The following is a 27,339-nucleotide window of genomic DNA, read 5'->3' on the forward strand; positions in this document are numbered from 1 at the left end:
TACACCAGAAGCACCCAGCGGCAGGGTCTGCAGACACCCACTCTGGTCTGAGCGGAAGGTCTCCAGGAGTTTGGCTGTGTGTGCCAAGATGTGCAGGGTGACCCTCCTGGTGCTCTGGCTTTGCTACTTCGTGCCTTCGTCTGAGGCTGTAAATCCGGGATTTGCAGGCAGAATCACCAAGAAAGGCTTGGATTATGGTAGGTACCCATCTGGTCTTTCCACTGCCCCCAGGAACCCCCTCTGCCCCACAGCCAACCATCTGGCAATGTGTGGGGTGCAAGGAGATCAGAGGGGTGACCCCAAAGTGACTCTCCCATTTTGCATCATGTTGCAGCCATGTGTCTGAAAGGGTATAGGATCTCCTTCCATGGGCAAAGGGTGGGCTAGTTTAATGAAGAGAAGGACCAGGGGGGACATGATAGCAGCCTTCCAATATCTCAGGGGCTGCCCCAAAGAAGAGGGAGTCAAGCTCTTCTCCAAAGCACCTGAAGGCAGGACAAGAAGCAACAGATGGAAACTAACCAAGGAGAGAAGCAACCTGGAACTAAGGAGAAACTTCCTGACAGTCAGAACAATTAACCAGTGGAACAACCTGCCTCCAGAAGCGGTGAATGCTCCAAAACTGGAAGTTTTTTTTTTAGAAGAGACTAGACAGCCACTTGTCTGAAATGGTATAGGGTTTCTTGCCCAAGCAGGGTGTTGGACTAGATGACCTCCAGGGTCCCTTCCAACTTCGTTATTATTATTAAGACCTTCACGATCTCCCTTCCAACTCTGTTATCCTATGTTCTAAATCATTTCATTTTCATTTTTTTCATTTTAATTCCATTTATATCCCGCCCTTCTCCGAAGACTCAGGTAAGTTTCTCATACCTCACCATGTTGAGAGGTTTAAGTTGTGGCAGGTCCGACATGACACCTCTTAAAATAGCCAAGTCAGCAAAACACTGTTTTAGATCATTTACTTGTGACGGACTGATTGTGCAAGCAGAGTACAGTCCGGGGGAGTGATCAAATAAGGAGGCAGTTGCTATGAATGATTGAAATCCCACCTCTTTTACCTGTGTTGCAACCGGTGTAAAAAGGGGTTAGGATGTTGCCTGTAGCCAACAGAAGATTCTTTTCAATTGGGATGAATCAAGATAGAACTGGCGCACCACTGGGTGGAGGGACACAACTCCTCCAGAGAGTGGTTCCTGGGGGAAGCCACATCTTCTAGTAGTGTCTATTAAAAAAAGACGCAGGTGAATATCTGTAGCTCAGGTTTGTCATTTTCCTGCAGGTGTTTCATTACCCAACTAGGGAGCTTGATCTGTGCTAGGAGGGTGTAAGGGTTGAGGAGGAGGAGGAGGAGGAGGAGGAGGAGGAGGAGGAGGAGGAGGAGGAGGAGGAGGAGGAGGACTGTGAGGTCCTTGGTGTTCCCTGAGTGTGGTTGTTTCTTGCAGATGTTTCATAAACCACGTGGGTAACATCATCAGTGCCAGAAGGGAGAGGGGTTTGCAGAGTGGAAGAGGAGGAGGAGGAGGAGGAGGAGGAGGAGGAGGAGGAGGAGGAGGAGGACTGTGGGGTCCTTGGTGCTGTCTGAGCTGGGCTGTTTTCTGCAGACGTTTCATAACCCAACTAGGCAACATCATCAGTGCTATAAGGGAGTGGGGTTTGTGGAGGGGAAGATGAAGAGTTGAAGGAGGGGGAGGGGGAGGGGGAGGAGGAGGACTGTGGGGTCCTTGGTGCTCTCTGAGCTTGCTTGTTTTCTTGCAGACATTTCATAACCCAACTAGGCAACGTCATCAGTGCTAGAAGGGAGGGGGATTTGCAGAGAGGAGGAGGAAGAGAAGGAGGAGGACTGTAGGGTCCTTGGTGCTCTCTGAGCTGTGTTGTTTTCTTGCAGATGTTTCATGACCCAACTAGGGAACATCATCAGTGCTAGAAGGGAGTGGGGTTTGTGGAGGGGAAGAGGAGGAAGAGAAGGAGGGGAGGGGGAGGAGGAGGACTGTGGGGTCCTTGGTGCTCTCTGAGCTTGCTTGTTTTCTTGTAAACGTTTCATAACCCAACTAGGCAACATCATCAGTGCTAATGAAGGGGTTCTCTCTTAGCCCTGATTACGTTACCTAGCTGGGTCATGAAATGTCTGTAAGAAAACCAGAGACAGCACCCAGGACCTGGCAAATAAGACACATTTCTTTTTCATCTTTGGAAAAAATGTAGAGCGCGAAAGCTCTAAAGGAGTAAAAAAAACCAAAACAACATGCCAGCCCACAACTTGTCCACTTGTTTCAGCATGCCAACAGGGAGTTGCAACCTTGCAGAAGGACTTGCCTGCGATAACTCTGCCCGAATTCTCCAGCTCCTACAGAGTTAAAGTGATTGGAAATGTGGACTACAGATTCTACGGGTGAGTCCGTCGGAGCTAAGAAAGTGAGGTAGCGACTTCTGCTAGCTGGCCTCAGAAGGATGGGGGGGGGGGGAATTGTAATTCTGGAAACGCTTCAGACCTGTGGAGTGTGGATGGGAGACCGGACTAGGCCCCAAATCCAGAGCCCCACCGTGGGTCTTGCTTGGTCTTCCCTTGAGAATGTCCGTTTGAGGGAGAGAACATTTTGTTCAACTTGAATTTCATACAAGGAACTGAAAATGTGAGGGTGACTGACCTCTGTTGATCTGCTTGTTGGATTGCCCCATTTCCTGGCTGTGCACTTGACTTCGAAGCATAAACTTTAAAAAATCATACAGATGCAGAATCTAACTCGCATTTAACCCTGATCGGGTTGTTATGTGCTCCTGGCTGCTTTCCTTCATGACCAGAGGCGTGCTCGTCTGACCAATAACCAACCGAGACACATGCCAATGCTGCAAGTGAACTCGGCTGAAGCCATTTTCCTTTCCTTTTCAGTGGCCACAGAGTTGGGAGGGGGGATGAGTATTTTTTAGCTTAGTCAAAACAATAAATTGTTCCGTGGGAACCAAGGTCATTGCTGCTTGCATTTTGGTGGGCTGGAGTTTCTGCCGTCAAAGTAATTAATTGGGGAATGTGATTTATGACACATTACTGGGGTGGGAAGTTCAACTTTGTAACATTGTAACCTTTGGGAGGGGAACTTCAACCTTGGTTTCACTTTTGATCGTGCTGATACTTTGTAGCCACATAAATATGTTTTTTCAGGGAATCTCTTGCCTTGGACTTCTGTTTTTTGTTGTTGTTCTGTTTTTACTGGTCTCATCTATCGGAACCATGACAACACAGTGACATCCGTTTGTTTTGTTTATTGCAATAAGCAGGGAGAGAAGATATCAAAAACTTTGCTTTTCTCCAAAGTTCCAGCCCAAAATATTCGCTTCTTTACTTATACAAATCTGTCCCGGCTGCCACACACCTCCTCGTTCCCTGTTGGCTGAGATACTATGAGGTTACGCTCGTTCTGACCACCACCTACATATTTCCTGCTACCTTCCTTAAACATACTAAATCAGGGGTCTTCAAACCTGGCCCTTTTATGACTTGTGGACTTCAACTCCCAGAATTCCTCAGCCAGGCACACTGGCTGAGGAATTCTGGGAGTTGAAGTCCACGAGTCATAAAAGGGTCATAGTTCCCTCACGCTGGCTGAGGAAATCTGGGAGTTGAAGTCCACAAGTCATAAAAGGGCAAGTTTGAAGACCCCTGTACTAAATTATACTTCACACATACATTAATAATTATATATTAGACATATTCTATTGGTTGTTTTGAGTTCTGGGGATATTTTATGGCCCCTTAGGACAATAGGTTCTTTCCTGTTTTTCAATTTAGTCTACCTTTCCTGTTATCCCATTCAGCTAATTTTCCCTGGCTAGCCATTTCCCCTTATGGCTGTTTCTACAGCTTGTTTTCTTCCTTTTCCCACTCTGAAAATCCAGCTAATTTTTGCCTATGTGTTATTCTCTTCTCTTCTCTTCTCTTCTCTTCTCTTCTCTTCTCTTCTCTTCTCTTCTCTTCTCTTCTCTTCCATTCCATTCCATTCCATTCCATTCCACAATCTCATCTCATCTCATCTCTTCTCTTCTCTTCTCTTCTCTTCTCTTCTCTTCTCTTCCATTCCATTCCATTCCATTCCACAATCTCATCTCATCTCATCTCTTCTCTTCTCTTCTCTTCTCTTCTCTTCTCTTCTCTTCTCTTCTCTTCTCTTCTCTTCTCTTCTCTTCTCTTCTCTTCCATTCCATTCCATTCTATTCCATTCCACAATCTCATCTCTTCTCTTCTCTTCTCTTCTCTTCTCTTCTCTTCTCTTCTCTTCTCTTCTCTTCTCTTCTCTTCCATTCCATTCCACAATCTCTTCTCTTCTCTTCTCTTCTCTTCTCTTCTCTTCTCTTCTCTTCTCTTCTCTTCTCTTCTCTTCCATTCCATTCTATTCCATTCCACAATCTCTTCTCTTCTCTTCTCTTCTCTTCTCTTCTCTTCTCTTCTCTTCTCTTCTCTTCTCTTCTCTTCTCTTCTCTTCCATTCCATTCCATTCTATTCCATTCCACAATCTCTTCTCTTCTCTTCTCTTCTCTTCTCTTCTCTTCTCTTCTCTTCTCTTCTCTTCTCTTCTCTTCTCTTCTCTTCCATTCCATTCCATTCCATTCCATTCCATTCCATTCCATTCCACAATCTCTTCTCTTCTCTTCTCTTCTCTTCTCTTCTCTTCTCTTCTCTTCTCTTCTCTTCTCTTCTCTTCTCTTCTCTTGTCTTCCATTCCATTCCATTCCATTCCATTCCATTCCATTCCATTCCATTCCATTCCATTCCACAATCTCTTCTCTTCTCTTCTCTTCTCTTCTCTTCTCTTCTCTTCTCTTCTCTTCTCTTCTCCTCTCCTCTCCTCTCTTCTCTTCCATTCCATGCTATCTACTATCTTCTATTCTATTCTACAATCTGTTCTATTCCATTCCATTCCCTTCCCTTCCATCCCATCCCATCCTATCCTATCCTATCCTATCCTGTTCTGTTCTGTTCTGTTCTATTCCATCCCATCCCATCCCATTCCATGCTATATTCTATTCTATTCTATTCTATTCTGTTCTGTTCTGTTCTGTTCTGTTCTATTCTATCTCAAATCCTCCCTTTATGCTACCCTTTGCTGGTTCCCATCCATTGTAGTTTCTTTGGCCAGCTTGTTTGTCTACTCAGTAAGTTTCCATTGTACAGTAGATTTGACTGTCTCTGAAGATTATTCATCATACTGGTGCATATTTACCAAAGCTTAGCATATGGTCTGAATGTAACTGCTTGGTCTTGAATCCATCTGGCCGGACACGCTGATGGCAAGATGAAACCCAGCCACTCAACTCAGAAATTCAAAAGCTTTTTTTTCTTTTCCTCTCCATCCTTGCTTTCAGTCTGAACATTCGTAGGTTCGAACTGCCCCATTCAACAATTGAACCCATGCCAGGCCAGGGCGTGAGAGTCTCCATCGGGAATGCTTTGGCTGAAATGACTGGCCGTTGGCAGCTGAAGAAACGTTGGCTGTGAGTCTCACCGCTCCTGACCTTTCCATACCTTTGTTGTTGCTTCTGAAAGGGGCTGAGTACCAGAAGGCCATTAATCCCTCTGTTTTGTGACAGAAGTAACTGTGACTGCATCTCAAAACAGAAGGTTCGTGCTGGGGCTATCAAGGCTGGCCTCTTGGACATCACATGGACCTTTCAACCCCATGGTTTAGAACAGAAGCTCGGGCAGCCATTGCCGGGTATCACGAATCCACACACTTTAGAATAACTTTATCTACCTCTGTGCCCATGGAGTTCCTCCATCATCCACGTCATGGTTGTCCCAAATGTGTTTTCTTTAAAAGACAACTGGACTTTCTTGTGTTTTTCACCCCCCCTTGGAAACATTTTCCTTCTCATCCAAGAAGTAAAAGAAACTTGTTGGATGAGAAGCAAAAAGTTTTCAAGCAACCCCCCCCCTCCCCAAGAAAGTCCAGTTGCCTTTTGGGGGGAAAAAACACCTTTGGGATAACTACCTCCATGCAAGTGGAAGGGGAACAAAAATCTTTTCTGTTGGATCAGGAAGACTCCTGCATCGCGTCTATGAGCTTGGGGTCCTCAATGCCCCTCCTAGGCAACTGGGCAGATGAATTATTTACCAGCTGAACTTCAGCAACATCTGTTAAACCAGCCCTGTGTAAAGCACAGAACTTTAGTCCACACTGAATGGGGTCAACACATGGCCAGGGTCTTGTATCTCCATAGTGGGACTTAACTTTTGAGCAGCAAAGCTGATCAAAAGCACCAAGTCCAGAAGAAACCTTAAGATGTAGATCTTCCATTCTTCCTAGGGGTCTAGAATCATCCAATAATGGTATGATGCGTTGGTTGTTTGGTTAAGTTGGATGAGTTTATTGTTTGGTCGAGTGAGTTGGATGAGTTGATTGGTTGAGTGACTTGGATGAGTTGGTGGGTTGAGTGAGTTGGATGAGTTCAATGAGTTAGATATTTGGTTGAGTGAGTTGGATGAGTTGTTTGGTTGAGTGAGTTGGATGAGTTCAATGAGTTAGTTGTTTGGTTTAGTGAGTTGGATGAGTTGGTTGGTAGAGTGAGTTGGATAAGTTCAATGAGTTAGTTGTTTGGTTGAGTGAGTTGGATGAGTTGGTTGGTTAGTTGATTGAGTTGGATGAATTGGATGCATTGGTTGTTTGGTTGAGTGAATTGTATGAGTTGGTTGGTTGATTGAGTGACTTGAATAAGTTGTATGAGCTGGTTGGTTGGTTGGTTGAGTTGCATGTGTTGATTGGTTGAGTGAGTTGAATGAGTTAGATGACTTGGTTGATTGAATGAGAGACAAAATCCACCTTGATTTTTACCTTTATTTAATTGGTCTTAATTTTAATGCTTTTATATTTCTGCTTTTTTGCCATTTTAAGCCTCCCAGGGTCACTGGGTAGCGTGATGGGTGGCATATCAATTTAATAAATAAATAAATACTGACCTTTACATGAACATTGTAGTCCTCCAAGGCTGCACACCACTGTCAAATGGGACACTATCAGGTTGAGCAGTGGGAGGGGACACGACAAGGAATTGAATAACATGAATAACTGCTTTAGCCTAGGCCAGGGGTAGGCAACCTCAGCTCTTTTATGACTCATGGACTTCAATTCCCAGAATTCCTGAGCCAGCTGGGCTGGCTCAGGAATTCTGGGAGTTTATTTATTTATTTATTTTATTATATTTATATACCGCCCTTTCCCGAAGGACTCAGGGCGGTTTACAGGGTGATTAAAACGAAAAATACAAAAGTTAAAAACAATTAAAAAAATTATATCAATCCCTGAACAAATAAAAACCCCAGTTAAAATTAAAATTAAAATTCTCAGCCTGGGCCAGAGAGCTCGAAGAGCCAGGTCTTCAGGTCCTGGCGGAATGAATGGAGGTCAGGGGCAGTCCTAAGCTCCACTGGCAGCTGGTTCCAGAGGGCAGGCGCCCCCACAGAAAAGGCCCTCCCCCTGGGTGTCGTCCATCGGCAATCTCTTACCGGTGGCACCCTGAGAAGACCCTCCCTGTGGGAGCGCACTGGATGAAGGGAGCTTGATGCCGGCAGCAGGTGTTCCCTCAGATATCCCAGACCCAAGCCATTTAGGGCTTTATAGGTCATCACCAGCACCTTGAATCTCACCCGGAGGGCAACCGGAAGCCAATGCAGCTCACGGAGTAGAGGTGTTACACGGGAGTATCAGGAAGCCCCTATCACAACTCACGCGGCCGCATTCTGCACCAGTTGAAGCCTCCGAGTGGTCCTCAAGGGCAGCCCCATGTAGAGAGCGTTGCAGTAGTCTAAACGGGAGGTCACGAGCGCATGAGTGACTGTGCGTAGGGCATCTCGGTCCAGATAGGGTCGCAACTGGCGCACCAGGCGAACCTGGGCAAAAGCTCCCCTGGTCACGGCTCCTATGTGGTCTTCAAAGTTGAGCCGTGAATCCAGGAGGACGCCCAAGTTCCGAGCCCTATCGACGGGGGGTAACACCTCACCCCCCCATCGTTAGAGGTGGAATAGTCTGGTTAACCCGAGATGCCGATACACACAGCCACTCAGTCTTGGCAGGATTGAGACGAAGCCTGTTTCTCCCCATCCAGACCTGGACCGCCTCCAGGCAACGGGACATCACGGCAAGGGCATCGCTGGGTTGGTTCGGGGTGGAAAGAAAAAGTTGGGTATCATCAGTGTACTGATGGTACCCCACCCCGAAACCACGAATGATCTCACCCAGCGGCTTCATATAGATGTTGAACAGGAGGGGCGAGAGAACCGACCCCTGAGGAACTCCACAAACAAGAGGCCTTGGGGTAGATCTCTGCCCTCCCGTCAACACCGACTGCGAGCGGCCCAGGAGATAGGAGGAGAACCACCGTAAAACGGTGCCTCCCACTCCCAGCCCCCTAAGGCGTCGCAGTAGGATACCATGGTTGATGGTATCAAAAGCAGCTGAGAGATCTAATAGGACCAGGACAGAGGAACAAACCCTGTCCCGAGCCCGCCAGAGATCATTCACCAGTGTGACTAATGCCGTCTCCGTGCTGTATCCGGGCCTGAAACCCGATTGGTATGAGTCCAGATAATCAGTTTCCTCCAGGAACAGAGGAAGCTGATGCGCCACCATGAAGTTGAAGTCCATGAGTCATAAAAGAGCCGAGGTTGCCTACCCCTGGCCTAGGCTCAGGCTGGTGGCTTCATTATCTCTTGAAACAAAAGTCTGAGATTTTTGGGAGTGCTCCTGTTGTATTGTGTCTCCTACCAGCAAGGACAGCGGCTCATTTGAACTGGAGGTTGACGGCATCTCCATCTCCGTGGGCTTGAAGCTGGGGAGTGATGGTGCCGGGAGACCAACGGTTACCACCTTGGATTGTAATGCCCACATTTCCAATGTCAACATTGACATATCTGGCAAATGGGAGTGAGTCAATTTTGTTAATATTCATAGACGGTTCTTCATATGAGTATCTGCCCTTCGCACTAGCATCAGCCAAGGCACCTTCTTCCCTAGGAAGTGAAAGACCTGAAGTAGGATTAGACATTATTTAGAACATAGAATAAAAGGATGGGAAGGGACGTTGGAGGTCTTCGAGTCCAACCCCCTGCTCATGGCAGAAGATCCTATACCATTCCAGGTTTCCTGGGGTTTGATGGGATGGATGTACATGATCACAGAAATAACAGAACAGAATGACAGAGTTGGAAGGGACCTTGGAGGTCTTCTAGTCCAACCCCACCACCCAAGCAGGAGACTCTATACCGTTCTGGTCAAGTGGCTGTCCAATCTCTTGTTAAAAGCCTCCAGTGATGGATCCGTGGTTTATCTGTGTGCTACACTTCTAGCCTGTTTCTCCTTCAGGAACGTAAGGTGACGTGCATGGTGTCCTCAACCCCTTCCTCAACGAGCACAATCTGAGAGCTTCCAGAGAGAGAAAGTGGTTGCTCAGAATCAGCTATTATTTCCTAGAGCTGAGAGGGGACCCGAGGCCAGGTTTTTCCAGTCCTGGTCCAACACCATCACTAGACCATGCAAAATGGGTCTGTTTCATGGTCCCTCCTCTGCTAGAGTTGGCCTACAACTCTCCCAATGGCCTCTGCCCCGTTTTCAAATGTAAACCTGGGGAGTCTGATCAGTGGCTCAGTTGTGTCCTGCACCTGTTCCCAAGTTAGCATAAAACTCCTAGCGTTGAAGAGGATGCTTTTCTTGGCTGTCCCTCTCCTGCCTCTGTAGACAGTTACTTTCATCCCATAACTTTCCTCCAAGATAAGAGGGACAAAATCTAGGAGTAGAAGGGAATATTGGTAGCTCAGGGTTGAAATGTGGACTCCTTGGTGCCCTCTGAGCTTGGCTGTTTTCTTGCAGGCGTTTCATGACCCAGCTAGGGAACGTCATCAGTGCTAGAAGGGAGTGGGGTGTAGAGAGGAGGAGGAGGAGGAGGAGGAGGAGGAGGAGGAGGAGGAGGAGGAGGAGGAGGAGGAGGAGGAGGAGGAGCAGGACTGTGGGGCCCTTGGTGCTCTGAGCTTGGGTGTTTTCTTGCAGACATTTCATGACCCAACTAGGGAACGTCATCAGTGCTAGGAGAGAGGTGTAGAGAGGAGGAGGAGGAGGAGGAGGAGGAGGAGGAGGAGGAGGAGGAGGAGGAGGAGGAGGAGGAGGAGGAACAATGAGGACTGTGGGGTCCTTGGAACTCTCTGAGCTTGGTGGTTTTCTTGCAGATGTTTCTTGCAGATTTTTCCCAACTAGGTAACAACATCAGTGCTAGAAGGCAGTAAGGTTTGTTCTCTGTTTATACACAAGTGGCTTGCCCTCTCCATGAGAGTATTCTTGGCGGTTCCTTGATTAGGCTGTTGTTTACTGCTGGCTTTTTTGTCTGTTAGGTAATCGTTTCTTGATTGGGGTATTGTTTACTAGTCTTAAATAACAATTGTTGGCCTAGTGTTAAACTAGGTGTTAATCTTTGCTTATCTAATTGGGGATTGCTAGTGGGGAGATGTTTAGGTCTTTTTCTTTCCTTTTTGTCCCCTTTGAATGGTATGTAGAGGTTGTTTATCTCTATGTGCTTGTTGGTGGCTGAATTCCAGGAAGTCTGGAAGCACTCAGGCAAATCAACCATTAGCAGGCCCAGAGAGATAAACAGCATTTACATACCATTCAAAAAGGTAATCAGAAGGGCCAAAAAAGGAAACATAAAGACCAAAACATCTCACTATCAATCCACACACTCCCACTACTTTCAGCTTGTGTCATTCAGACGGCGCCTCTTATAAATACTGTAAATGTTAACTATTAAGCCAACGGAACGATGGAGACGATTCCTTTGAGGAGATCACAGGGAAGGTTTTAACAAAGGTCCATTTGACCCCCATCAGCCACCAGACTAAATGTAACCTTCAAATGAACTTGTCCAGGATCGTGGTCACTCATGAATCTATTGTTCTAGGACAGGGGTAGGCAATCTTGGCTCTTTTGTGACACGTGGACTTCAACTCCCAGAATTCCTGAGCCAGCATGGCTCAGTTTGGAAGCCTCTCCATTTCTCCTCAGCATGGCTGGCTCAGGAATTCTGGGAGTTGAAGTCCACGAGTCATAAAAGAGCCAAGGTTGCCTACCCCTCTCCTAGGAATATCAGGTGTACCTCGACTCCGTAGGATGTCAACAGAACCCTTTCAGATGTTTAAAAAACCCATCCAGAGAAGTGAACTAGGAAAGTTTCTCTAGGCTAGTCTAAAGAAAAGAAGAAATAGGGGAGACACGATAGCAGCAGTCCAGTATCTGAGGGGCTGCCACAAGGCAGGGGGTGTCAGGTTGTTCACCAGAGCACCAGAGGGAAGGACAAGAAACAACGGTTGGAAACTGGCCAAAGAGAGAAGCAACCTGGAATTAAGGAGGAACTTCCTAACAGTGAGGACAATCAACCAGCGGAACAGCTTGCCACCAGAAATTGTGGGTGCTCCATCACTGAAAATTTCTTAGAAGAGACTGGACAGTCACTTGTCTGAGATGGTACATAGGTTCTCCTGCTTAAGTGTGGGGCTGGATTAGAAGACCTCCAAGGTCCCTTCCAGCTCTATTCTATTCTATTCTATTCTATTCTATTCTATTCTATTCTATTCTATTCTATTCTATTCTATTCTATTCTTATTTCTATTCTTATTTCTATTCTATTCTATTCTACAATCTGTTATTTCTATTCTATTCTATTCTACAATCTGTTATTTCTATTCTATTCTATTCTATTCTATTCTATTCTATTCTATTCTATTCTATTCTATTCTGTTCTACAATCTGTTATTTCTATTCTATTCTATTCTATTCTATTCTATTCTATTCTATTCTATTCTATTCTATTCTATTCTATTCTATTCTATTCTATTCTATTCTATTCTATTCTACAATCTGTTATTTCTATTCTATTCTATTCTATTCTATTCTATTCTATTCTATTCTATTCTATTCTATTCTATTCTATTCTAAACTCTGGCTTGAAGAAGACAAGGAGGTTTCTGAGGGTCAACTCATCAAGCCATTGACTATGAACCTCAACTGTGGCCTTTGCTTTTGCAGGTGGCTGTACAATCTCTTCGAAAGCCAGGTGGAATCAGCTTTCAAGACAGCCATGGAAAGCAAGGTAAGGGCCCGGGACCCTGAGCCTTCACACCAGCATCCCCACACTTGCCTTCTAAGAAAGGAGGCTTGCAAGGATGAGGAAGCATCTGAGCTTTCCAACATGGAAGCTGTTTGCAGAAAAACACAATTCAAAAGGGCCCCTGGCTCGACCGTTGTACCTGTGAGAGAGATTTGAGGTATCCTGATGCACTATTGCTAGAGTATGATAGGTTAGATAACCTTTATTGATATTTTTTTTATGGTGGGCAGGCTGGCACACAATAAAAATGAAATTCTGTCGCCTGCAGTCAAGTCCAGCTATTCTCCACCTGAAGCACCTGAAGGCAGGGCAAGAAGCAATGGATGGAAACTCATCAAGGAGAGAAGCAACCTGGAACTAAGGAGAAACTTCCTGACAGGGAGAACAACCTAAAGAAGAGTTTAGGCAATAATTTGTGTAAAATAGTATAGGTTCTCCTGCTTGAGCAGGGGGTTGGAATGAAAGACCTCCAAGGTCCCTTCCAAATCTATTATCATTATCATTATTATTATTATTGATCATTGCACAGTCAGCCAGATGTTCAGACTGGATTTGGCATATTTGTCTACCTATCGAGTCCTTACCAAGGACCTGGGATAGGCAGATGTGGACGTTTGATGGTATTATAGATATCGTCGCAGGATGGAAGCAGTTGTTGTTGTTGTCGTTGTTGTTGCTGTTGTTGCTTTTGTTGTTTTGATGATGATGATGATGATGATGATGATGATGATGATGATGATGATGCCAGCAGTGTACTACAGCTGCCCCAAAGGCCAACAGATTCCTGGGCTTCATCAAGAGAAGAATAGCATCAAGATCACACAAAGTGATAGTACCGCATTATATCACACTAGTGAGACCACATACGGAGTGCTGCATCCAGTTCTGGCCACCACAATACAAAAAAAAAACACCACCATGCTGAGGCCCTAGAAAAAACACAGAGAAGAACAATAAAGATGATAAAGCCTCAATAGTATGATGAATTTGCTAAGGAAATTAGGTAGGTTTGACTTAACGAAAAGAAGGACTAGGGGAGACACGATAGCAGTTCTCCAGTACTTGAGGGGCTGCGCCAAAGAAGAGGAGGGGGTCCACCTCTTCTCCAAAGCACCAGAAAGCAGGAGGAGAAGCAATGGATGGCAAATAATCAAGGAGAGAAGCAACCCGGAATTAAGGAGGAATTTCCTGACTGTGAGAACAATTAACCAGTGGAACGACCTGCCTCCAGAAGTTATGGGTGCTCCATCGCTGGAGGTGTTTGAAGAAGAGGCTGGACAGTCATTTCTCTGGCATGGAATAAGGACTTAGGACATAGGATGGAATAACAGAGTTGGAAGGGACCTTGGAGGTCTTCTAGACCAACTCTCTGCTTGAGCAGGAGACCCTATACTAGGGGTCTTCAAACTTGGCCCTTTGATGACTTGTGGACTTCAACTCCCAGAATTCCTCAGCCAGGCACGTTGGCTGAGGAATTCTGGGAGTTGAAGTCCACAAGTCATCAAAGGGCCAAGTTTGAAGACCCCTGCCCTATACCAAAAGTGTGAAGCAGTTCTGACGAGAGATCGATGGGTCGTTAAGGTGCTTCCAAGTAAAAAAGGCAGGATGCAGAGTTGCAGTCATTATGATGCTTTATTCATCGATAGGTTATATAAAAAGAGCTAGATGGCATGGAGGCATCCATGCTTGTATGATAGAGAGAGAATGCATGCAAGAGAGAGAAAGATGAGAAGGACTAGAACAAAGAGCAGCCCCTGAGCAGAGGTATTTATGGGGGGTCTCGGCCCCTCCCTAACCATAAAACACTCTCTCCAATGGGGCTGCAGGAGTCTGAGACCCCTGACTCATCAGTGAAAGCAAAGAAGCCTCTTTGCTCCCATCTGATGACCTTTTTGGGTAACTGCCAATGGCTGGCACAAAACATCTAACAAAAAGAGTAACTAAAAGTCTAGACAAGTTAGGCAGAAACACAGAGATGCAAACAAATGTTGGCTTCCTTAAAGCAGGGGTCTTCAAACTTGGCCCTTTTATGACTTGTGGACTTCAACTCCTGGCTGAGGAATTCTGGGAGCTGAAGTCCACAAGTCATAAAGTTGCCCAGTTTGGAGACCCCTGCCCTATATACCATTTCAGACAAATGGCTGTTCAATCTCCTTTTTTTTGAAACTTTTGGAAAGGACTCTTCCCTCAGCAAGGGGTGGGACTAGAAGACCTTCAAGGTCCCTTCCAGCCCTAGGACTCTATGATTCTACATCTTGGATGAAACCCATTGTGCAGCGGGCGGAATAGGGAGTCAATCCTTCAGCGAGTTTATTCACTTTATCTTAACAGCTCTTCAGGGAGCCATCGGCAACTTGAGCGTGGTTACTACAGACCTTGTGACATTGAGCAAATCAGCTTGCTCATCCGACCGGAACGCAGGCCCCATTTTCAGACGGGGTCATTGCTTCTATTGCCTAAGCAAGCCACATATTTCTTTCCAAATGGTTTTCAACTAGTTTGTGAGGTGTTCTCACAATGAATCGTTAAAGAAGCTTCCAAGCAAGGGCATCAAGCAGAGATGCAATCATATTATCTTTATTCATGATAGATCAAAGAGAAAGAAATACTTGGCATGAAAGCATTCATGCCTGCATGTGAGAGAGAAATAAAATAAAACAAGCTAGCATTACATAACTAACTAAAACAGGAGGACTAGGAGCTAGGAGAGGAGAACTGGAACTAGAAGGAGAAATGGAGACTAGAACAAAGAGCAGCCCCTCGTGCAGAGGTATTTATGGGGGGTCTTGGTCCCTCCCTGACCATAAAACACTCTCACCAATGGGGCTGTAGGGTCCGAGACCCTTGGCTCATCAGTGGAAGCAAAGAAGCCTCTTTGCCTCCATCTGATGACCCTTTTGGGGAACTGCCAATGGCTGGCACTAAACATCTAACATAGTTTTTTCCCCCTAACGTAATGCTTCCAGCGGCCAGCTTTCAAAGGCTATTCTTGAGGTTATGAACGCCTTTGCAAAACTCTGTAGCAGCACACAAATGCCCGCTTTGGCTTGGCCTGCAAATTTAGGAGGGGGTCACATCCAGCAACTTTCCGAGGTAGGAAATGGCGGCTAGGAGAGGGCCTGATGGCCCTCATTTACCATCTTTTCTGGTTCCTGCTGAAAGTCGTTGCTTTATTTTGCTTTTCCTCTCTTTAAGGACCACCTTCTTGTGCATTTTTTTTTCCAGATCTGTGAGATAGTCAGAATGTCTGTCAACTCCAAACTGCAGTCCCACCTTCAGTCTCTGCCAGGTAAGAGAAAAACCCTTGGAGTAGTGATGGACCCTCAAAAGCTTGCTCCATCAGAAGGAGAAGAGCATCATTTAAAGCAGGGGTCTTCAACCTTGGCCCTTTTATGACCTGTGGACTTCAATTCCCAGAATTCCTCAGCCAGGAGTTGAAGTCCACAAGTCATAAAAGGGCCAAGTTTGAAGACCCCTGCTTTAAGGAAGCCAACATTTGTTTGCATCTCTGTGTTTCTGCCTAACTTGTCTAGACTTTTAGTTACTCTTTTGACTTACTGTTGGACCCTTTAGTATAGAACAATAGAGTTGGAAGGGACCTTGAAGGTCTTCTAGTCTAACCTGCTCAAGCAAGAGACATTATACTATCCAGGATAAATGGCTGTCCAGTCTTTTCTTTAAAACTTCCAGTGTTGGAGCATTCACAACTTCTGGAGGCAGGTAGTTCCACTGGTTGATTATTCTCAATGTCAGAAAATTCCTCCTTAGTTCCAGGTTGCTTCTCTCCTTGATGAGTTCTCATCTGTTGCTTCTTGTCCTGCCCTCTGAGTCTGGAGGCTACACCATACCGTGAATGGTTGAGGGACCTAGATATGTTTAGTCTAATGAAGAGAAGGGCTAGGGATGATATGATAATCTTCCAATACTTGAGGGCCTCCAACAGAGAAGAGGGGTCAAGTTATTCTCCACAGCACCAGAACACAAGAAAAGAATCAATGGATGGAAACTAATCAAGGAGAGAAGCCACCTGGAATTAAGGAGAAACTTCCTGACAGTGAGGACAATTAATCAGTGGAACTCCTTGCCTCCAGAAGTTCTGGGTGCTCCAACACTGGAGGTTTTTAAGAAGAGATTGGACAGCCATTTGTCTGAAATGGTGGAGGATCTCCTGCTTGAGCAGGGGGTTGGACTTGAAGACCGCAAAGGTCCCTTCCAGAGCTAGATTTTATGGTTCTCCATCATCTTTGAGACTCTCATACAGAAGGGACAAAGATCCTTGATGTCATCCCTATGTTGTCTTTCCCCCCAGTTACCACCAATATCGACAACACATCTAGCATCGATTACTCTCTGGTTGGGCCACCCGTTGCTATAAGTGATTGTGTAGACGTGGACCTCAAGGTAAGCTTCAGCAGAAAACCTGGAGAAGGATGGTCCTGCAGAAGATGGTCATGCCTCTCAGAGTTTGCTTGTCATTCTTCCCTCCTTCTCTCCCCCTGTGGTTCTCGGCCTCTTTTTACCAATACAGGATGCAACCATTTTAGGAGTTACCCTACAGTTCTTCTTTGCTTCTCACTTCAGGATGGAGAGAAACCAAGTCCCTGAGGTGGGTGGGGAGGACATCCTGGGTCCCAGATCACCCACTGCTGCTATTAAGAGCCTTCTGTACTATTTGCCTCTTAGAGAGCCAGTTGGATGTCATGGTTGAGGCAATCACAAGCTAGAAACCGGGAGACTGTGAGTTCTAGTCCCACATTAGGCAGGAAAGTTGGCTGGGTGACTTTAAGTCAATTGCCAGGAGACTGTGAGTTTACCATCTCCTTATGCCTAAGGCGGGACCAGAACTCACAGTCGCTTTGTGATTGGCCCAAAGTCACCCAGCCAGCTTTCCTCCCTAACGCGGGACTAGAACTCACAGTCTCCTGGTGATTGGCCCAAAGTCACCTAGCCAGCTTTTATGCCTAAGGCAGGACTAGAACTCACAACCTCCTTGTGATTGGCCCAAAGTCACCCAGCCAGCTTTCCTCCCTAACACGGGACTACAACTCACCATCTCCTGGTTTCTAGCCTGGTGTCTTAATCACTAGACCAAACTGCCTCTCTAACCCTCATCTCCACGGGGAAGATAGCTGGGGACACTGCCCCAAAGGACCATCTTCTGGTCCTCCCCATTCGACTCTCTTCGGCGGACGGGATCCGCAGCAGTTCCCATCGGCTGGATCGAAATGGACGGAGTTTCTTGGGGAAAGAGCCGGTCCCTCAGGGATCCCAGTGCCTTCCCTGTTTTCGTCCGTCTTCCTAACTTCCTTCCTCTTCTCCCAACCAGGGTGAATTCTTCTCCACCTCCCAACGTTCTCCTGCTCCCTTCCCACCGCCTCCCCTGTCCTTTGCGGTGGATCCGGACCGCATGGTCCAGTTTGCGATTTCCACCTACTTCTTCAACACAGCTGGCCAGGTCTACTACCAGGCGCAAAGCCTGACCTCCTGGATCGTGGACGACATGGTGAGGCCCAGAAGATCGTGAAGCCCTGCCCCGAAGCATCTGGGGTGGCCAATCCTGCTTTCTCCTGCCTGATCCTGCACACAACACTTGTGTTTGCGTATGGTGTGTGTGTGTGAACAGGGGGGGAACAGCAGAGCGCCAGATCCTCAAAATTTGCTTCCCCAATTAATGTTCCAAGCAGAAACTTTAATCCACCAAGCTGCAGCCATTTCTGCTGGGGGTTTGGAAATCACTGAGGAAGCTTCTTCAAGAAAGCCAGATGTGCTGGTGTAGCCCTAGGATGGGGGGTGGTGGATTTCCCCCCTCCACTGGATCCCAACCTCTGACAGGATCTTCAGCATTCATTTTAGGTGGTCTGGAGATCTCTCAACTGGAAGGTGTAACCTGGCCGGTGGCTGGCTAGAGGAGACGCTGTTTCGCATCCTTCCCTCTGGCGCCTTGGTGAACAACCTGGCCCCCTCTGCCTTGTGGAAGCCCCTCAGATGCTGGATTGCTGCTTTAATGTCCCCCCCCTTGTTTCTCTTTTCTTAATTTGACTCGCCAGTCAGCCACAGACAGTCAAGGGGGCTAAAAGGGACTTAGGGTCTTGGGCAGGTTGAGGACTCACCTCCAACCGTCTTTCCCCCCTGCAGGTTCCTCAGGAAATTAAAATCCGGCTGAACACCCTCTCCTTCGAACCCTTCATCCCCCAGGTCAGCCCCTCGGCCTTCCTGCTCTGGGCTCCAATGAGAATGGAAGTGGGGGCATGTTGTGTGGGGAGCTGCTAAGGATATGTGTCTGGGGCGGGGGGGGGAAGGTGATTGTCTGGAACCTTCTGAGGTTGCACCATCCCAATTTATGAAGTCCCGAAGGCAAAGATGGACCTCCGAGTCACATCTCAAGTGCAGCGGTTGGGGATCTGATAGCACTTCTTCGGACTATATTGTCTTAAGCTCTGGGGTTCACTTCACTTCAGCTTTTATAGTGATGTTTCCTCCTCTTCCTCCTCCTCCTCCTCCTCCTCCTCCTCTCTGCACACCGTCTCTTCCTTCTACCCCTGATGCTGTTCCCTAGTTGGGTAATGAAACATCTGCAAGAAAACAGACAAGCTCAGACAGCACTAAGGACCCCACAGTTGTTCCTCCTCCAACTCCTCCTCCTCCTCCTCCTCCTCCTCCTCCTCCTCCTCCTCCTCCTCCTCCTCTCTGCACACCGTCTCTTCCTTCTACCCCTGATGCTGTTCCCTAGTTGGGTAATGAAACATCTGCAAGAAAACAGACAAGCTCAGACAGCACTAAGGACCCCACAGTTGTTCCTCCTCCAACTCCTCCTCCTCCTCCTCCTCCTCCTCCTCCTCCTCCTCCCCTCCCTTCTAGCACTGATGAGGTTCCCTCGCTGGGTCATGAAACGTCTGCAAGGAAACTGCCAAGCTCAGAGAGCCCCAAAGACCACCCATTTTAATCTTGAGCTACAAATCCTCTTCATTAATTGCTAAATTGTCTTGTGGATCCTTCCGATGGATCTCAGAACTGTTACCTACCCAGGTTGTGCCCTGGAGCAAAGAATTATTTTGCAAGAGGATCCCACAGTTGTCTCAAGAAGCGTCAAGCCACCATTTCAGGCTTGTTCGTGCACAGAAGATCCTTCCTTGCTCCTCACCCTCCTTCGCCAATATGCTCTCCCTAGTTCTACAAGAGAATAAAGTCAAGGCAATCAATAGCGGTCAGATTGGTGGCTGGGGCATTCTGGGAGTTGAAGTCCACCTCTCTTAAAGTTGCCCTGCTTAAGCAGACTGAAGGATATTCATTAATCGGTTCTACTCCAAATGACAAGGTAGTTTGTTATTTTACGAGGGGCCGTTCCCCAAAGCTTGTTGGTGGTTCTTAGAAGATCTTAGCCGCGTCTCTTTAATTTTCACCCTGGATTAAAACAACCATGGGACCCCTGATCCCCAAAGGGGCGGGGGCCATCCAGCGAAGCCAGGCTTCAGTCTTTGGAAATGTGTCTTCTCTCCTTACCTTCTCCCCAGATCAAGAAGCTCTACCCCAGCATGCCGATGAAGCTCAGGGTCTCCCCTTCTTCGGCCCCGTCTCTGAGCATCTCCCCTGAATCTGTCTCGCTGACCCCTTCGGTCGACATCCAGGCCTTTGTGATTCTCCCCAATTCCTCCCTGGCGCCCCTCTTTTTGATCGGAGTGGTAAGTTAACTCTTCCGTCTTGTAGTATAGTGGGTTCTGGAGAGCAGGAAGGATGCCGAGACGATGAGTACAACATAACAGCTCTTTATTAGGTGGAAGTGACTGTACTGGGGAATAGGGGTTACCTGCACTCATATATACCTGGCCAGGTACACAACCAACCAATCGGCTTGAACCTCTGTTTCCCGCCGAAATTGCTTCCTGCCAAAACAGTTACAGTTCAACGCCTCCTGGTGGTGACTCTTAAACACAGCTTTAGGTTTCCAATAAAGCTTAATACATAACATGTCTCATGGTCAAAGGTGGACAATCCAGGTATGTTTGCACAGTCTTTGACAGGTATCATATCTCTCTCTCTCTGTCTATATCTATCTATCTATCATCTATCGATCTATCATCTATCTATCTATCTATCTTTATTTATCTGTCTATTTCTCTCTTTCTCTCTCTCTGTCTATATGTATCATCTATCAATCTATCATCTATCTATCTCTGTCTATATCTCTATCTCTATCATATCTATCTATCTATCTATCTATCTATCTATCTATCTATCTATCTATCTATCTATCTATCTATCTGTTGCCACATCCCCATAATCACGTGACTTACATTCAGATGCTCCACAAGTGACTCACACTTACAACGGTCGCATTGTCCCCGGGAGTCCCATGATCCCCTTTTGGGACCTTCTGACCAGGAAAGTCAGCGGGGGAAGACGGGTTCGCTTAACCGGCATTGAAAAGAAATGTAACATTGGGTTGATTATATGGCGATCTGCTTAATGACCGGCCTGGTTTACAAATAATTCTGGACTTAATTAGGGTTGTTAAATCGAGGGCGGCCTCCACCCAAAGGAGGAGATGATGGAGGTGGGCATGGAACAGCCCCGATCTGCCTCTTTCTGAGTTCTGCTTGTTTCCTCTCCTTTCAGTCCGCCTCAGTTTCTGCCCACGTCGAGGTCAATTCCACCAGGATCTTTGGGAACCTGAAGATGGGCAGGTGAGCAAGGCAGGATCTAGGGAAATACAGGGGGTCCTTGACCTACAACTCTTTGTTTAGTGACGGTTCGAAGTTACAATGGCAGTGAAAGAAATAACTTAGGACTGTTTCTCATACTTACGGCCGCTGCAGCGCCCCCAGGCTCACCTGATCAAAATTCAGACAGTTGGCAACCAACTCACATTTACGATGGATGCCATATCCGGGGGGAGGTGTGTGTCACGTGATCCCCTCTTGAGACCCGCAAAGTCAATGGGGGAAGCCAGATCACTTAACAACCACGTTACTGCCTTGACAACTTCAGGGGTTCATTTATAGGGGACTTTCTGAACGCAATTCCATTGTGGATTTCTGTAAATCTGAATTTGTGCATAGAGTGAATAGCTTCATGTTTGCTCGTTGAGAATGCAATGGTGAGAATGGAATGGAATAGAACAGAACAGAGTAGAGTAGAGTAGAGTAGGGTAGGGTAGGGTTAGAATAGAATAGAATAGAATAGAATAGAATAGAATAGAATAGAATAGAATAGAATAGAATAGAATAGAATAGAATAGAATAGAATAGAATAGAATAGAATAGAATAGAATAGAATGGAGGAATAAAGAATAGAACAGAACAGAACAGAACAGAATAGAATAGAATAGAATGTAGGAACAAAGAATAGAATAGAATAGAATAGAATAGAATAGAATAGAATAGAATAGAATAGAATAGAATAGAATAGAATAGAATAGAATAGATAATAGAATAGAATAGAATAGAATAGAATAGAATAGAATAGAATAGAATAGAGAAATAAGAATAGAATAGAATAGAATAGAATAAAGAAATAAGAATAGAATAGAATAGAATAGAATAGAATAGAATAGAATAGAATAGAATAGAATAGAATAGAATAGAATAGAATAGAATAGAATAAAACAGAATAGAATAGAGCTGGAGGGGACCTTTGAGGTCTTCTAGTCCAGCCCCCCGCTCAAGCAGGAGAACCTATACCATCTCAGACAGGTGACTGTCCAGTCTCTTCTTTAAAACCTCCAGTGATGGAGCGCCCACGATTTCTGGTGGCAAGCTGTTCCACTGGTTGATTGTCCTCACTGTCAGGAAGTTTCTCCTCAGTTCCAGGTTGCTTCTCTCCTTGACCAGTTTCCAACCATTGTTTCTCATCCTGCCCTCTGGTGCTCTGGTGAATAACCTGGCCCCCTCTGCCTTGTGGCAGCCCATCAAATACTGGAACGCTGCTATTATATCTCCCCTAAAATGTGCTTTTTCACATTTTTTTCCCAGATGGTGGGGAATGGAAGAATTTATACTCCTTGCAGACAGCTGGTCATTTGCCTTCTTTTGGAGAGTCATTGAGGCCACCTGGATCCTTGGGGTCACCTGAGTGGTGCAAAGACAGACAAACCTCCAAGTGGCCTCAATGACCCTCTAAAAGAAGGCAAACGACCAGCTGTCTGCAAGGAGTATAAATCCTTCCATTCCCCACCATCCAGTCAGAGCTGAAGAAGCTTCTGGGATGAGAAGGGAAAAGTCATCAAAGAAAAACAAAGTCCAGTTGCCTCCGGGGGGGGGGAAGCACCTTTGGGAACTGGTGCTAGATCTCTTGTGGGCACAAAAGGACTCAAGACTGATGAGGCATTTGACCCCTCCCTCGGTCTCAGCCTGGTCATCTACACTAACTTGGCTTGATGTCAGATCTGCCACCTCCAGCTTTTACACTTTGCTGGCGTCCTGTCATAAAATGCAAGGGGAGGAAGTGGGAGCAACAAAATGTAGAGTGGTAGAGATGGGAATGAGAGTGTAAAGACAAATGTTGGTATTGTGGTGTGTGTGTGTGTGTGTGTGTGTGTGACAGCCTTGATGGAAACCAGAGATGCCAGGACTGGAATACACCAAGGACACCAGGCCTGAGAACAGAATGCAAAACTCCATCCAGTGGCGCCAACTTCCAAGCCATTCCCAAACCTTCAAACAGGAATACTATTGTCAAGGGGGTGGGACCAGGGAATGGGAAAAAGCGTAACCTTTGCACGGGAATGCTCAGATCTAGCCTCTCTTTCGCTGCAACCACTTAGAAAGAAACTATCACTTTGGCTAAATGGAGTCGAGGGTTTTTCTTTCCTAAGGACCTGAGCTGGGGCAGGCCTGACATTTAGGCTAGATATTTATCTTGCGTGATGGATTTCATGAAAGGCTTTCAACACATTCCTCTCCCTGTCCCTCTTGTAGGATGAAGTTCTCCTTAAAGCACTCAGATGTTGGGTTCTTCTCGGTAAGACTGAGATGTTTTTTTCCCCTTGAAATGGTATTCCCCCCTCCTTCCCAATCTTCTTGGGGTCCCAGCCAGAAGTCCATTTCACTCTGGGGTCATCCTGTCTTCTTCTCCTGGGCTAGGTCCTTCTCCTCAGGACCTTCCTCAAAGACTTGATGATGGACTGAAATGTTCTCTTAGCCCTTCTGGTGGGTCCAGGCTATGGGTGGCAAACTGGGTTAGAAGGATGGTGCCTTTTGGTCTACAAGCCAAGGCGGTGAGGCCCTAAGGATCTAGGACCTCCCATTGAAGGAGAAGAATCAATCAAGTTCATATGGTTTTCTAATTCTGGATTTCTCTCCCAACACGCAGGTACAATTGCTGGAATCCCTCGTAAACTTCCTTACGGCGAGCATCCTAGTTCCACAAATGAATGGTAAGGACATTGTAAAGTCAAAAGACCTTTCATATAATCTTATTGCAGAGTTCAGAGCATGGCAGCAAAGACTCCAGGGGTCTGGAGGCCAAACCATACAATGAATGATTGAGGAACTAGGTATGTCAAGCTCTTCTCCAAAGCGCCTGAAGGCAGGAAAAGAAGCAACAGGCAGAGTCCAATCAAGGAGAGAGCCAACCTAGGACTAAGGAGAAATTTCCTGACAGAACAATTAACCAGCGGAACAACCTGCCTCCAGAAGCGGTGAATGCTCCAACCCTGGAAGTTTTTTTAGAAGAGACTGGAGGGCCATTTGTCTGAAATGGGTTAGGGTCTCCTGCCTGAGCAGGGGGTTAGAAGACCACAAAGGGTGATAAGCACATGCTTTGGCTTTCTTGCCTGATGCTGTGACTTCTTCTCTCTTCCAGCCCGTCTGGCTGAAGGATTTCCCCTCCCCCTCCTGGATCATCTGGAGCTCTCCAACCCTGTCCTTCAGGCTCACCAGGTGAGTGACAGGTGGGACACTTTGGTGGGACAGGTGGGAAACTGACTTTTATCCTACAGCAGGGATCTCCAAACGGTTGCTAAGGAACAGTTGTAAATCAAGGATTAAGGTAAAGGTAAAGGTTCCCCCGCACACGCGTGCTAGTCGTTTCCCACTCTAGGGGCCGGTGCTCATCTCCGTTTCAAAGCCGAAGAGCCAGCGCTTGTCCGAGGACGTCTCCGTGGTCATGTGGCCGGCATGACTAGACGCCAAAGGCGCACGGAACGCTGTTACCTTCCCACCGTAGTGGTCCCTATTTTTCTACTTTCATTTTTACGTGCTTTCGAACTGCTAGGTTGGCAGAAGCTGGGACGCGTAACAGGCGCTCACTCTGCTACGCGGCACTCGGGATTCAACCCACCAAACTGCCGACCTTCCGATCGACAAGCTCAGAATGTTATTGTGAACATTCTGAAATCTGGCAAGCCCTAGAGATTGCAAACTGAGCCCATAAGACCAAAATTTGCATCCTCGTAGCAGGAGGATTCTAATTGTCTGATTGGGCCACAGAGAGAAAGAGAAAGAGAGAGGGAGAGCAAAAGAGAGAGAGAGAGAGAGAGGGAGAGAATGAGAAAGAGAAAGAGGGGGAGAGAGAGGAAGAGAGAGAGAGAGAGAGAAAGAGGGAGAAAGAGAAAGAAAAAGAGAGAGGGAGAAAGAAAGAGAGAAAGGGAAAGAGAGAAAGAGAGGGAGAGAGAGAAAGAGAGAGGGAGGGAGGGAGAGAGAGAAAGAGGGGGAGAGGGAGAGGGAGAAAGAGCAAAAGAGAGAGGGAGGGAGAGGGAGAGAGAAAGAAAGAGAGAGGAAGAGAGAGAGAGAGAGAGAGAGAGAGAGAGAGAGATGGCTGAACTTTTCCCTTTGACCTCCCTGCAGGATTTTCTGGTCTTTGCATCGGACGTGCGCTACGGATAGAGAAGGTGCGAGGGAGAAACAGAGAAATAGAGGAGGAAATGAAGGAATAATATCCCCACTTCAGATTCCACTGGACTTCCGTTGGGGATTCTGCAGAAAGTTCTCCAGGAACAGCCCTCTTAACATGGAATTTCCCCCCCCCTAACTTGCAGGACCATTGCCACAATCTCTTGAAGCCTGATGAATGTCGTAATCCCAGCATCTCGGGGGCACCAGGTTGGGGAAGGGGCTTCAGTGGCCGTTTTCTTTCTTTCAGCCTCATTTCCCACCCGGCCCCTTTGTCCCCTTTGGGCCAAGGATTCCCCGCTGGCAAGTGGATGGAGCTCCTTACAGGAGAACCTGGACGTGATCCGCTCTGCTGTCACGGGGAAAAGAGTCTGGGGTCAGGAGAGAGGGGGTCGAGTTGAAGGAGGGTCAGCAGATTTCTGGGGTCCTGGAGTCCCTCTGAGCATCTTTGCTTCCTTCCAGATATTTCGTTATTAAACTAGGTTCACCACAACCTTCTAGCACTGATGATGTTCCCTAGTTGGGTCATGAAACGTCTGCAAGAAAACTACCAAGCTCAGAGAGCACCAGGGACCCCACAGTCCTCCTCCTCCTCCTCTCCTCCTCCTCTCCTCCTCCTCCTCCTCCTCTCTGCAAACCCCCCTCCCTTCTACCTCTGATAATGTTATCTAGTTGGGTCATGAAACGTCTGCAAGAAAACCACCCAGCTCGGAGGGCACCAAGGACCCCACAGTCCTCCTCCTCCTCCTCCTCTCCCCAAACCCCACTCCTTTCTAGCACTGATGATGTTCCCTAGTTGGGTAACGAAACGTCTGAAAGAAGACCACCAAACTCAGAGAGCGCCCAGGACTATTCAGTCCCGCCCTGAGCTACAAATATTCTTTTCTACGGGAGTTACGTTTGTGTTTGACCGTGCTCTCGTCCATTTGCCCCTTTTAACAGCTCAAAACAATAATAATAAAAAGCCAACTGGAGACAAAGAATATAATACTGGATAACTAGCTGAGGAATAAGTGCGGGTGAGCCTGTGCGTGCGTGCGTTTGTGAGCGAGAAAAAGCGCAAATGTGCATTGTCACCAGCAAAGTTTTGTGGTTCCTTGAACTCCATCCGCTTTCCGGGTCTTCCAAAGAAGCAGTTGTGGTCCTCTGATGGGTTGAAAGTGATTTGAGTGTGGCTGTTGACCCGGGCTGGGAGTTTGTGTGAACGGATGAAGTTTGTGTGAATGGATGACGGCAGTGGGCTAATGCCTCCTTAAGTAACACCAGCTGCCTGCAATTAGTTTAGGTTCGAGTCCCACCAGGCTCAAGGTTGACTCAGCCTTCCATCCTTCCGAGGTCGGTAAAATGAGGACCCAGATTGTTGGGGGCAATAAGCTGACTTTGTAATAATGCCGCTTGGGGTGTGTGTGAAAGCCCTAACAAGCAGGCATATACATAGAATGAAGGCTACTGCTAAGCTTGTAAGCCGCCCTGAGTCTTCGGAGAAGGGCGGGATATAAATGGAATTTTAAAAAAAATCAAACCTGGAGGTGCGTGTTAACACCTTGGCTTGCCACTTTCCCTCCTTGGAGAACAATAAGAAAAGGCCACATTGTGGGGCACAAATCTCGCTTCCTGGAGGAATGTCGTCTCCGAAGGTTATCAGCTTGGAGCAGAAGGTAAAACACGACAACCTGGAAAGTTCAGGGCTGGATGAGGGAGATTTCCATCTCTTTACAAATCTTCCCTTGCTGCAAAAGTGGACTGGAGCAACTCTGATTTATGACTCTATTTTTAGGAAGGAAGGAAGGAAGGAAGGAAGGAAGGAAGGAAGGAAGGAAGGAAGGAAGGAAGGAAGGAAGGAAGGAAGGAAGGAAGGAAGGAAGGAAGGAAAAGGAAAGAGGAAGGGTAAAAGGGAGGGAGGAAGGAAGGAAGGAAAAGGGAGGAAGGAAGGAAGGAAGGAAGGAGAGATAAGGAAAGGAAAGGAAGAAAAAAGGAAGGGAGGGAGGAAGGAGAGATAAGGAAGGAAGGAAGGAAGGGGAAGGAAAAAAGGAGGGAGGAGAGAAAAGGAAAGGAAAGGAAAGGAAAGAAGATGGAAGAAAGGGAAGGAGGGAAGGAAAGAGATAAGGAAAAGAAAGATGAAGGAGGGAAGGAAGGGAGGGAGGGAAGAAGAGGGAGGGAGGTGAAGAAAGGGAAGAAGGGAAAGAAGAAGGGCTGGAAGGAAGGGAAAGCAGGGAAAGAGAGATGAAGAAATGGGAGAGAAGAAGGAAAAGGGAGGGAGAGACTGAAGGAAGGGAGGAAGGAAAGATAACAAAAGAAAAGAGGAAGGAAGGAAGGAAGGAAGGAAGGAAGGAAGGAAGGAAGGAAGGAAGGAAGGAAGGAAGGAAGGAAGGAA

General features: G+C 46.8%; 1 protein-coding gene across 1 annotated transcript; it reads left to right on the forward strand.

Moving 5' to 3' along the window:
* On the forward strand, positions 1-25,703 carry LOC310639298 (bactericidal permeability-increasing protein-like). Its single transcript, XM_083360910.1, has 15 exons — positions 1-197; positions 2,278-2,392; positions 5,359-5,487; positions 8,757-8,912; positions 12,057-12,120; positions 15,364-15,427; positions 16,448-16,539; positions 17,465-17,641; positions 18,274-18,333; positions 19,650-19,817; positions 20,752-20,819; positions 23,052-23,094; positions 23,446-23,509; positions 23,938-24,014; positions 24,921-25,703. Exons 1-15 carry the CDS (start codon positions 89-91, stop codon positions 24,957-24,959), a joined length of 1,425 nt encoding a protein of 474 aa, XP_083217036.1. The 5' UTR covers positions 1-88; the 3' UTR covers positions 24,960-25,703.
* The last annotated feature ends 1,636 nt before the right edge of the window (positions 25,704-27,339 follow it).

Source organism: Vipera ursinii, assembly GCF_947247035.1.
Source record: "Vipera ursinii genome assembly, chromosome: 3".
Classification (NCBI taxonomy): domain Eukaryota; kingdom Metazoa; phylum Chordata; class Lepidosauria; order Squamata; family Viperidae; genus Vipera; species Vipera ursinii.